Source organism: Quercus robur, chromosome 11 (genome assembly GCF_932294415.1).
Source record: "Quercus robur chromosome 11, dhQueRobu3.1, whole genome shotgun sequence".
NCBI classification, from domain to species: Eukaryota; Viridiplantae; Streptophyta; class Magnoliopsida; order Fagales; family Fagaceae; genus Quercus; species Quercus robur.
In genome coordinates this window covers 55,957,406-55,969,613 of record NC_065544.1, presented here as the reverse complement: position 1 = coordinate 55,969,613, position 12,208 = coordinate 55,957,406, and the positions used below count along the sequence as shown (strand labels likewise).

General features: G+C 32.3%; 2 protein-coding genes across 2 annotated transcripts; both read left to right on the top strand.

Annotated features, from left to right (window-relative positions):
- Positions 1 to 2,492: 2,492 nt before the first annotated feature.
- LOC126706349 (uncharacterized) lies at positions 2,493 to 3,390 on the top strand. Its single transcript, XM_050405768.1, has one exon. The coding sequence runs from the start codon at positions 2,641 to 2,643 to the stop codon at positions 3,127 to 3,129; it is 489 nt and encodes a 162-aa protein (XP_050261725.1). The 5' UTR covers positions 2,493 to 2,640; the 3' UTR covers positions 3,130 to 3,390.
- Positions 3,391 to 8,792: 5,402 nt separating this feature from the next.
- On the top strand, positions 8,793 to 12,185 carry LOC126706218 (uncharacterized). The gene is made up of 4 exons (XM_050405557.1): positions 8,793 to 9,107; positions 9,413 to 10,044; positions 10,627 to 10,824; positions 11,920 to 12,185. Exons 1-4 carry the CDS (start codon positions 8,879 to 8,881, stop codon positions 11,962 to 11,964), a joined length of 1,104 nt encoding a protein of 367 aa, XP_050261514.1. The 5' UTR covers positions 8,793 to 8,878; the 3' UTR covers positions 11,965 to 12,185.
- Positions 12,186 to 12,208: the final 23 nt, after the last annotated feature.

Sequence of the window (12,208 nt, the reverse complement as noted above, 5' to 3'; positions counted from 1 at the left end):
CCACATTTAAAAACTACCCGACCACCCTTTTTTTAAACCCAAATTCACGTTTTCCTCTTTTTCTTCTTCTTTTGTTTTTTTGTTTTTTTTTCTTCTTTTAAATCTCTTCCATATTTTGGAAAAAAAAGACTCCTACTATAAAACCACTACTATTACTTCTCCATCCATATCCTTATATTTAGGCAATAACATATTTGATTTTGAAAGAAAATAAAAGGCTAAATTTTAGGGAAATTTAAAAGATTATGGTGGGGAATTGGTATGACCCTATCCTTATTTAAAAGTTTATCAAAAAAAGAAAAACTACACTTTTAAAAAAATCCCACTTTCTAGCCCACGTTTAAAAACTACCCAACCACCTGATACATGGCTTGCATTTTTGGATTGGAATTTGGATGCTTCTACTAATTTTTACAATAGCTGAGTATCCAATGAGTTACTATATACACGAGTTGGGCTTTCAGGTGACTTAAAAAAAATCAATTGAACAAAAGGTAAACTCAATAATGAAGTTGATGATATCTTCAAATATTGTAAGAATATAATGCATGTTAAAATGGACCTTATTTATTCACTACCCGAGATGGGCTCACATCTTTATGTCCAAACCTTTTTATTTATTTTATTTTGTTTTTAGAGAAAAGTTAGAATTAGAGTCCAAATGAATAGTGGTTCAGTAGCAGAAATGAAAATGAAAAGGAATCCAACCTTATAATTACCCACCAAAAAAAAAAAAAAAACACCTTATATATTTTAAGATCGTCTTCAATTATTAATGAGCCTTATTATTTAATTTACTGAGAACAACATTTGGATGTTCCTTTGACAACAACAAATTGTTTTCCACAAATTAACAAAATAAATCTTGAAAATGTCTTGTCAAACATGTTTTTTATTTTCTTTGCGTCATTTTCATTTTCCTTACTTTGAAAGTGAATAAAAGGAGCTCACTCTTACTACCAACATAATTATATATATTATATATTGTAGAAAGTTGCTGATTTTACCACCTGACTGACTTTGGTATTGAACAATGAGTACTACTGTAGGAAGAAATTTAACTTTGACAACATATATATATGTTGAGTTCTAATAATTGAATTTATTAAAGTCATGGGATCAACATTATTTCTTCCTATACGTTAAGAAGGGCATGCATGAGTCATGAATATGACTTAGCTATTCTAGTTTCTAACCACTTCTAAGTTCTAACTCTCAAAAAAAAAAAAAAAAAACTCTCATTTTATCACTGTTTTTTGGCTGTATGTACAATGTACATTGAGTATATATCTACTTGAATTGCGGTGACGCCGTGACGGTGAGGCTATTAAGCTAAAGTCGCAAGCCTGCCATTATAGTCACACGGAGAGAGACAGAGAGACAGAGACAGAGACAGAGACAAGAGAAAGAGCTAGAGCGAGAATTGTGTGTAATATATTAATGACTTGTATGGTATCCAGACTTTACAACCGACAGAAAAAGGTAGTCCCCACACTCAGTCACCACCTTGGCTCTCGGAGAAACCGTCTACTCTCCCCACGTTTTATGGCGAAACATGTTGTAGTTGTAAACTTTGTAGTAGCTAGCTAGCTAGTAAAATGAGAGAGAGAGAGAGAGAGAGAGAGAATATATATATATATAATACCTCTTCACTGGCTATAGTGGCTACCCACCTCAGAATCCAATTTCTCGTGAGTTTCTATTATAACAAAAATGAATAATACTATGCATGTGATGCTTTATGATTATTGACTGCTTTTAATTATTCGGTAGGTAAGTGAATTACGCAAGAAAGGTAATTATAAACAAAAAGAAAGCAATCCAACTTTTCTTCTTATAAATTCAGATCCAATTGATAGAGTCTTATATTAACTTGTGTAACTTCTTTTTTTTTAGATCAATGTCACAATTTCAAATACAAGTACGTGTGTATATACTGTGTGTATAGGAGTTATTTCCTTTTTTTTTATGCATAAAATTTTCATTGTAAACTTTGTCCATTTTTATTGCATAAAGCTTGATTTAATAACCAAATAAAACTAGATAATAGTTTTGAATGCCATGCATTGGTATGATGGATCATGATTCGAAATAACATGTTATTGTTATATATAGTAATCAAAAAGTTCAAAACTGTATCATAAAACCTTATATACAAACCAAATGTTTTTTTTTTTTTTTTCATTTTTCATGATCTCACATGCATACTCTCAAGTTTAAGCCAACCTCGTTCGTTTCCACAGCACATATTGCACCACTATTTAATCACAATACTTTTCTAATGCATTTAATATATATATGTTTTCTTGAACAAGAACTACTTAATATATGGTACATATATCGAATGTATAAAATTCTTAATTTTTATTTTTATTTTTTGAATATGAAACATTTGAATTTATCGCAAGGAGAGAATATGATGAATAGAGTAATGGGACCGCACCATCAAACCCCTCCAAAAAATCGAATAAAACAGGCTGTGATAGAGCTGTGAACGCTACATTTTACCTCCAATCTTTTCTTTCTCCCATTCTCTACTCTTCCTCTTAACACTGACACCTCTACCACCACCACCAACACCAACATTTCATTAGATCTCTTTCTTCGTCTTCGTCTTTTTCTCATTCTTAGAGCAACATCATGAGCACAATTATTCACAGCTTTCAGAAGAGAAGCTATTTACCCACCATGCCCACCTCCACAAACCAAGCACTCCCAGTCTCACAATCTGACTCCTCCAAAGAACAAGTCAGCCTACGCAGAAGACTCTCCTCTCTCTCCCTCAAAATCCAACCCATCTCTGCCCCTGCCACTTCATGGGCTTTCCGAAGGTCAAAGTCTGTGTCTTCCATGGGAGAATATGCTGGCACTTCCATAAAGAAATGGTGGGACTGGGGCTTCTCTTGGATCCTCTCAAGAAAGCCCATTTTCGCCAAAGATCTAGAAATGAATGAAGAAGAAACTAAGATGCTCGGTCCTCAAAACAAAGGTAGCTGGAGACATGTTTTCTATAAGGTCAGGTCCGAGATCAGAAAGCTTGTTGGCTCTGACCAAGTTCGTCTTCCTCAAACCTACAAGTACAGTTCCTATGATTACTCCAAGAATTTTGACAATGGAAGTAGAACCTAAGGTTTACAATGGGGGTGTCAAATTAAAGTTGCTGAAACCTTTGATGGAAAATAAGGTTCAAGATTCAAATCAAGATTAAGTCTTTTGTATGCCCTTTTGCTTAATTTTCTGTTTGTATTTTTTTTTTTATAATTCTTTTTCATTTTTTTCGTTAATGTTCATCCTTGCATGAAGATTACTGGGATCTGTAATTAGACAAGATATTCTATTATTATGTGACATTGTTTGAAAGGTGAATTAGAAGTGTCTGTTGGTTCAAAATTGTGCTAGCCTTAGCGTCTAAGATCCTCTTCATTTCACTTGAAATTGCAGGCGTATATTGCTCATTACCATCATTAGAATGTTGCAAGTCATAATATCAGACAGCAATTTGTTAGTAAATATGATTGTTGTTGTTGTTGTTGTCATATTATTTATTATTGAAGGTTCCATTGTACAAGTTCTTCTACTCCAATGTAATGTAATAATATATACATTTTATTAGCTGTTCTTTCTTCCATGTAATAATGATATGAAAACGTAGAGCAGGATCTCTCAATTTCACGAAACTTGAGACCCCATTATGTGGATCTAATTAACACGGTTGCCTTGAGACTGAAGTATGTTGTTAATAACTTTGGCATTGGATCTCAAAATTAACTACATAAACAACTAGTTGTATATGGTAAAGTAATTGCCTTTTCCTTTCGTATTCAGCAAATGATAGGTCGGTCGATTTCTACCGTACATGTGGTGTGTTTTTGCAGTTTGACTAAAATCAAATGTAGCGTTTTTTACATTCATTCCATTTTGCATAGTGTCGGTGACAAAAAAAAAAAAGTGGTAGCTAGAGTGCTGTACCAATCATTGCCAGCTACTTCTTAACCAATGTATCACTGTTTTGTCAAAGGCTTTGCTTGCCCAAAAGTTGGCATCTGTTAATGAAGAGACACCAGTTAGAGTTTCTTTGTCTGACAACTCGGATCCACATGACCACGGATGCCCCACAAATTCTCCCTAAGCATATAGTATTTTACATCGCATCTCCTCTCGATGTGGGAGAGAAAGTGTCGGTGCACATCTTCTTTCTCATGTAGTCATGTTCCATACATCTTCCTAGGACTTACGCACTATTGCAGAATATATATATATATATATATATTCAAATTATTATTATTATTATTATTATTTTTGCTACATATATATATTCAAATTAAGTTTAGGTATAAACGGGTTTGAAATTATCTCCACCAATTAATCGATGTGTTTTATTTAAACAAATTATATAAATTATTAAAAATGTCATGTAGTTAAAATTGCACATAAATAATTTTTACATTAATTGCTCCATAATAGATTAGAAGAATATAGTTCTAAACCAATTTAAAGCTAAACTTTGTTAATATTTATATATACATGCTCTAATTTATAATATTAAATGTTTATTTTTTACTTTGAGGATTTATTATTTTATATATGTCGGTTATATGTAATTTCTTTTTCTTTTTTGTAAATATTTTTTGACATCATTGTAAATTTTAAAGTGGTTTTGCCTCTTCTAAGTTTTAAAGTACTATATTTTATAAAATTAAATGATTGGTCTTACATGTTACATGTCTAAGTTTTAAAGTATATCTTATAAAATTAAATTATGGCCAATGGAACCCTCATTTATATATATATATATATATATATATATATATAATTATTTTTCATCACAGGCTAAGACATCTAACTAATTTATATATATATATATATATATATATATAATTATTTTTCATCACAGGCTAAGACATCTAACTAATTGGTAAATTTCTTGTATTTTCTTTGGTAACCCCACACACACCAAAAATAATATAAATTAAAAAAATAAACAAACTAAACTAAGCGTAAAATATAATTAGGCCCACTATTTTTATTTTTATTTCCTCCTCAATGATGAGGCCAAGTTTGACGAGAGCTTAGAGGCACATGGTTCCCATTTCTTCACCGACAAATGCACAAACTAAAAAATTATAGTTATTTGGTGAGGGATACGATGGACATTTTGGTGCCCTTTACTTATCTTTCATTTTCGGGAAATAATATTAAAGTTTTCTTTTTCTTTATAGAATTATTGTAGAAATTAAGAATGGAAGATAACGATGGCAACATAACAACAATAATTTCAGGGTGTGCTGCTAATTGACAAATGGCAATGACGATGGTAGTGAGAGTAAGACAATAATGAGAAGAAAAAAGAATAGATTGAGACTGCATTACAAAATTTACAATTAACATAACAAACAAATTTTTTTTTTTTTTCACATATTTTAATCTTGCATGTTGTTCTAGAGGTACAAATTCACCGAGTGAGTTGATGAAATTCAAGAGAGAATACAACCCCTATATCTTAAGTTTCTTCATCTCCTACAATATTTGAAATTGTATTATATGTGGTTCTAATCTGTAAATGTGAGGTTGAATCTCTAAGCACATGTTCTTGTCGCAGGTAGTTGGTCCCAAGAGCATGGTCCTTATTAGATGCTATGATCTAAGAAAAATGTCCATTCCAAATTTCATGAAGTTTATACTAAAGTATGGTTCAATGCTTAACCTGCAAGTGAATGATCTCTCCAGGCTCATATCATTTGCGGGCATTGTGTTTAATCAATACGGTTGATTCAAAATAAAAGAGGGAGAATAAAGGAGGAAGTTAATTTAATCATTAAATTTTATTGTCTTGTTTATCTTAGAACAAAGTTTAGCTACAAAATTGGTTATAGCCTTAGACTACAATCTTATTCAATAAAATAAGCATTACTATATATTTTGAAAATCTTACCGTTGAATTGCATGTTCTTTATGCTCTTAATACATATGTCAAATTTTGTGTGAATTAGATATTATTTACTATATGATCTATAAGCTTATATTTTGTACATAATTTTAAACTATAAAAACTTGCAATTTAACCAATTTATTGATGACATAATTATTGATCTTTAATTTTCTAAAAATTTTGCAAGCATAGAGGATATTATTTATTATATGATCTATAAACTTATATTTTATTAATAATTTTTAAACTACAAAAACCTGCAATTTATTGATGACATAACTATTGATCTTTAATTTTCTAGAAATTTTGCAAGCATGGAGAATATAAGAAGATATAATCCAATGGTAGATTTGTCAAAATTCACTTCCAATAAAAAGATATTAAGTAAAGTTGTAACCTAAGACTACAACAAATTTTGTAACTAGAATTTGTCCTCTATCTTATATGCTTTTCAAATGCTAAATGGTGGGAAGAGAGCCTATCATCTTGGTGATTGATTCGATAGACAATAACAAGTGTAGAGTTAACAAAATATGTTAATATTTAACATATCAATTCAAGTTAGGGATTCATATTGGAGAAGCGATGGCTTTGTTACAAAAAGTCTCACAAGATTAAGGTCTATTTTAACTTGAACTCAAATGTTCAAACTTTAAGTACAATTAGCTATATTATGTCAAAATTTAGGAATGGGTGAGATTTTGGTAGGATAGCAATCCTACCTATTAACGTTTAATAGACTATGGGCTTTAGGCCCACCTTCTTTATTTATATAACACACATACTTATACTGCACATTCTGTCTATTATATAAAAACACTCATATATATTTTATTACTGCCATACTTTGGACTTAGATCCTATCCCTTAAAGATCCTAGTGCAATCTAGATTGTTTAACAACTCTAGGATCTTAAGATCTTATAATCCAAAGAAAGATTTTAACAAACATGGTCACATGACATCTTTGAACCCTTTTGTTGTCCTCGTTAGCACTTAGCACACAAACATGTTATTCTTGTAATAGTTCACCTCGAATCCAATCCATAAACTCGGAAACTAAAGAAAGTTGTTCCCTTTTCCAAGTAGGTAAAGTAGGCATATTCTTTTGCTTTGCTTTAGAATCTATTATAACAAAGCAACGAAGGAGTAACGGATAAAAAAAAGGGCTTGGGCTTGCTTAACTTGAAAGCTGTTGGTTCAATGGTAGGGTACGGTATTAGATCAGGTCCTTGGACTTCCTAGAAGCTTTTTCTTTAGGGCAATTGTTCACAGTTGGATCTCACCAATACAACCTCCCATAGTTTTTGTTACCAAGATATCTTTCAAAAACTATAGTTTAAGGATGTGCTTTATAAACATATGTATAACAAGAACATCTTTCATTTTTTTTTTTTTTTTTTTTGAGGAAAAGAACATATTTCATTTAGGCTCTCTATGCCTAATAAAAATAGTTATTTTGGTTTTTTACTAGCATTTTTATAACTTAAGTTCTATTTATCCACTTTAGCAAGATATAAATTAATTGAACGAATAGTTCATTAAAAATGAAACCTAGCTAACTTGGTTTTGTGGTGTTTACTTTGTAGTCTAAGCCACCATGTAGATAGAGGGATGCGAGAGATCATGGATCTACATAATTATGATTTCAAAATTAAAACTTATGCCAATTATATTGTTATAATTGTGTGTGTGTATATATATAATATGATATACACTTTTATCACTTTAATTTTGTTTTATTTTATTGTAAATTATCATTCTTATTTTCTCTTCAAGAAGGTTTTTATCACCTATGTTGACAATTCTTGTGCATGTGATTGTTATCTATGATTTTTCACCCTTTTTTAAAAAATAAAAAGTAAAATCCTAAGATTCAACTATGCCTATGACAAAAATTAATTGACAAAAGCTAAAGTTCAATATGGTTTATAATATATATAAATATATATATATATATATATATATATAGAAAAAATGTTCAATATGGATGATTGAGAGAAATGATGATAAGTAGTAGTTAGTATAACTTGCCTTCATGTGACAACTAATAACGATAAGGGTTACATGAATATTTTCATGTCAATATGAGAAGTTGCACATGATAATAAGATAATGTTCATTTAGTACGGAGGTATCACATCAATACTTGTAAAGTCGAACTTAAAGACCTAACTCTCCCCTCACATTTATGATAGATCTCACTAATTAAATTCATGGTAAATCCGTTATGAATATGAGAATAATGTGTGCCACATCATTGTGTTCCGAGAACACCAAAAAAAATTTATTTCCCCACAGCTTTACTTTTGCATCATTCCCTCCAAATCAAAAATCTCAAGAATTCCTTCTATTAAAGAACCATGCTCTTGGAGCCCTACTCCTTACTCCTTACCTAAGACCAAATTAATGAATGTTGGTAACTTGTCTACGTTGTTTGGTAACTATGTTGTCTAGTGAAAACCTATGGGGGACTAGTCAGTGTAATCACTCTGACTAGTCCCCATACAAACAAAGTGCATTGGGACTTTTATCTGAAGTGCTAGTAGAAACTAACTACTAAGAGTTAACTATCAATTTTGAGAAAGTTTTTATGGAAAATTAAAAAAACTGTCAAAATAATGAATTATTTTTTCATTTTTTCATAAAAAATTTTCTAAAATGATTTATTAATATATACGCTAAGAGTACACGTTAATAAATCTCAATTACTAATACAGTAATCTGGTATACGAATGGGACAGAGACAGTACAAAACAACGTCGTTTGAAGTGATGGATGATCCTATTCCTAGCTCCACATACCACATGCTGTGTCTTAGGCCACGTATTACAAACTTAGCTTTCTTTCTTTGATTCCCTTTCGAGCTATAGAATATTCCTCCGTCCATTTCGTCTTTCCCAAACTCTCATCCTTGTACCGAAGCTCACAACAGAGAGCATAATAAACAATGGCATTAGCTGCGAATAGCGTCATAATTTCCCATAACACAGCTTTCACTTCCTTTGATTTCCCTTCTTCTAAGTTTATCTCAAATCTTCACTCACACTTTCAACGTTTTCCTCGTATTACAATCACCACCACTCCCTCTTCCTCTTCCTCCATCGCCAAGGCCACTCTATCAGATGTTCAACTTCAAGACCACAAGAACAATACCTTCAATACCACGTCCACCACTAGTAAGTTCAAACAATACTCTATTTATTTTCACTTTTTTTTTCAAGCTTTCCAGTGCTAGAAAACTGATATACTATTGAACTTGAACTTAATCACAACCATTATTCTAACACTTGACAGCAATTCTAAACTAGGATCACCTGGTCTATAACTCTATATCAGTTGTCCCAAAGCTTAAGCTTTTAGGAAGGGGTTATTGTAATAGAAACAAATACTAAAACAGTTCAAGATTGATTATTTCTTTTGTTGGAGAATACCCTGTTGTTAAAATAAGATATAAATACATGTTATGTTTTATTTGTTCAAGCTTGGTCAGAATTTGCCACAAATGTCTCTGGTGAATGGGATGGTTTTGGAGCAGAATTCACAAATGAAGGGAACCCAATTGAGCTTCCTGAATCTGTTGTCCCAGAAGCTTACAGAGAGTGGGAAGTAAAGGTATTTGATTGGCAAACTCAGTGCCCAACTCTTGCTCAACCAGAGGAACCCCTTCTTATATACAAGTCAATAAAGCTACTTCCCACAGTTGGGTGTGAAGCCGATGCTGCCACACGATATAGCATAGATGAGAGAAGTATTGGAGGTCAAGATGATAAAGTTTCTGCCTTTGCATATCAAGCTAGTGGAAGCTATGTAGCTGTGTGGCCAAGTGAGGGTAATTCATCGTTGGAGTTGGAGTATTGTTTGGTTAATCCTCAAGACCGAGAGTCGCGTGTGAGAATTATTCAGGTTGTGAATGTAGATGATAGGAAGATGGTGTTACAGAAAGTTCGAGTCTTTCGTGAGCAGTGGTATGGGCCTTTTAGGAATGGTGAACAGTTGGGTGGATGTGCTATCCGGGATTCTGGATTTGCTGCCACAGATGCCATGGAAGCCTCAGATGTTGTTGGTGTTTGGCAGGGCCCCCGTGCTGTTGCCAAGTTCGATGCTTTTCACACTGTGAGTACCCCCTTTGTTCTTGTTTGGTCTGTTTTTTGGTCATGATGACATTTGCGAACTGAAACAATAATGCTGACATTTTTCATAGTAGTGTGATAAGGTGTCAAAGTTGATTTTCATACGAACCTATCACTAAAATGACATTTTTTTTTTTTTGGAAGTATATCACTAACATGACATTGTTGATATGACTATACTGTCTATCAATATTAACTTGACATCTCACCATTCTTGAAAATTTTCAAGAAATATTGTCTAAAAAGTAATTGGAACTGAAAACCCAACAAGTTTTGAAGTGTTTGAATATTGATATCTAATTTTAGACAAGTGACTTGGTAGCATTATTGAAACAATTCTCTGGTTTTTTTGCCATTAATTAATACATTGGAAATTTAGCAAAATTGAAGAGGATCCTAGATAGGTGGCTCAGTGGTTTGAGTATATGTGGATACATGTTTTATTGGAAGAATGATTCTTGCACCATCACCCCCATGCAATAGATAAGCATGAATTTCAATCAATAATATATGACTCAATGGCCAGATTTTAGTATGCATTCTGACCTTGCCTTGACTACTCCAGGACTTACTTCAAGAACTGCGAGATGACTGTGTCATGAAGTCAGTAAGAGATGAATGTGACCTCATATTTCTTCCCAAGCAATTGTGGTGTTCATTTAAACAAGGAACAGATGGTGAAACTTGTAGTGAGGTGGGATGGCTCTTTGATAATGGGCAAGAAATCACATCAAGTTGTATCTTCTCTGCTGCAAAGTTGAAGGTAAGTTTAGCTATATATGTTTGTTTCAATTAGTGATTTGGTGGTCTCAGGCTTGGACATCTTAATAATCAGGACTAATGAGTTAAGAGGGGAAAATAATCTATTTTGACAATCAGAATAAAAAAATGTTAAAGTTATTATCAATTTTACTATAAAAGGCTTACAAATTAACACATGAAATGTGTTGATAGAAGAAAAGAAATAAAAAGCAAACTTATTTTCAGGAGTTTATATGACCTACTTCTATTGGTTGTCTAATCCTTGTTGAAACTTGCATATTAGAATGCTCATTTGTTTGTTTGATTTGTGTTGATAGAAGGCTTACAAATTAACACATGAAATGTGTTGATAGAAGAAAAGAAATAAATAGCAAACTTATTTTCACGGGTTTATATGACCTACTTCTATTGGTTGTCTAATCCTTGTTGAAACTTGCAAATTAGAATGACCATTTGTTTGTTTGATTTGTGTTAATAGAAGACTTACAAATTAACACATGAAATGTGTTGACAGAAGAAAGGAAAGAAATAAAAAAGCAAACTTATTTTCACGGGTTTATATGACCTACTTCTATTGGTTGTCTAATCTTTGTTGAAACTTGCATATTAGAATGACCATTTGTTTGTTTGATTTGTGTTGATAGAACTTACAAATTAACCACTGTTTTAAAAACCAGACCGGACCGGCCAGTCCGATCGGTTCAACCGGGAACCGGAGTCAATCCGGTCCGGTTAAAAGCTCCAAAACCGGTCAATAACCGGTCAACAACCGGAAAACCGGTCAAAAACCGGGGTTGAACCGGAAATTTAAAAAAAAAAAAACGGTTCTATGACCGGTTCAGTTTTTAAAACCATGAAATTAACACATGAAATGTGTTGACAAAAGAAAGGAAATAAAAAGCAAACTTATTTTCACAAGTTTATATGACCCACTTCTACTATTGGTTGTCTAACCCTTGTTGAAACTTGCATTTTAGAATGACCATTTGTTTGTTTGATTTGATTATTTTTTTTATTTTAGCCATATTAATCAAATTGAAAAATCAAAGTCTTCCAAGTTTTGCATTGACCATGTGAACTGTTGTTTCTTTTGCAGGGAGTCTCCATCGCACGTGAAACTAGAGCTGCAGAGGGTGTATAGTCATAGTAATTAATTACGATTGAGTCCAGCCTCTACCAAAAAGAAATAGCCTTGCCATTTGACTTGCACATTAAATGCAAATCAAATTCAATCATAAATAAAGCAAGTTGTAATGGAAGTGTATCTTACTATATCTTACATTTACCATATCTTAATGCCTTCATATTACTTTGATTGAAAAGTGAGAAGATAATAATACTATAACACCGCCCATACTCACATATTCCTTGCATTTCTCGATGCA

Excerpts from the sequence above, each read along its gene's own strand:
- LOC126706349 (XM_050405768.1), top strand. The coding sequence starts at position 2,641 with ATGAGCACAATTATTCACAGCTTTCAGAAGAGAAGCTATTTACCCACC.
- LOC126706218 (XM_050405557.1), top strand. The coding sequence starts at position 8,879 with ATGGCATTAGCTGCGAATAGCGTCATAATTTCCCATAACACAGCTTTC. Across the intron at positions 10,045-10,626 it reads AGTTCGATGCTTTTCACACT|GACTTACTTCAAGAACTGCG; the intron begins GTGAGTACCCCC and ends TGACTACTCCAG. Across the intron at positions 10,825-11,919 it reads TCTCTGCTGCAAAGTTGAAG|GGAGTCTCCATCGCACGTGA; the intron begins GTAAGTTTAGCT and ends TTTCTTTTGCAG.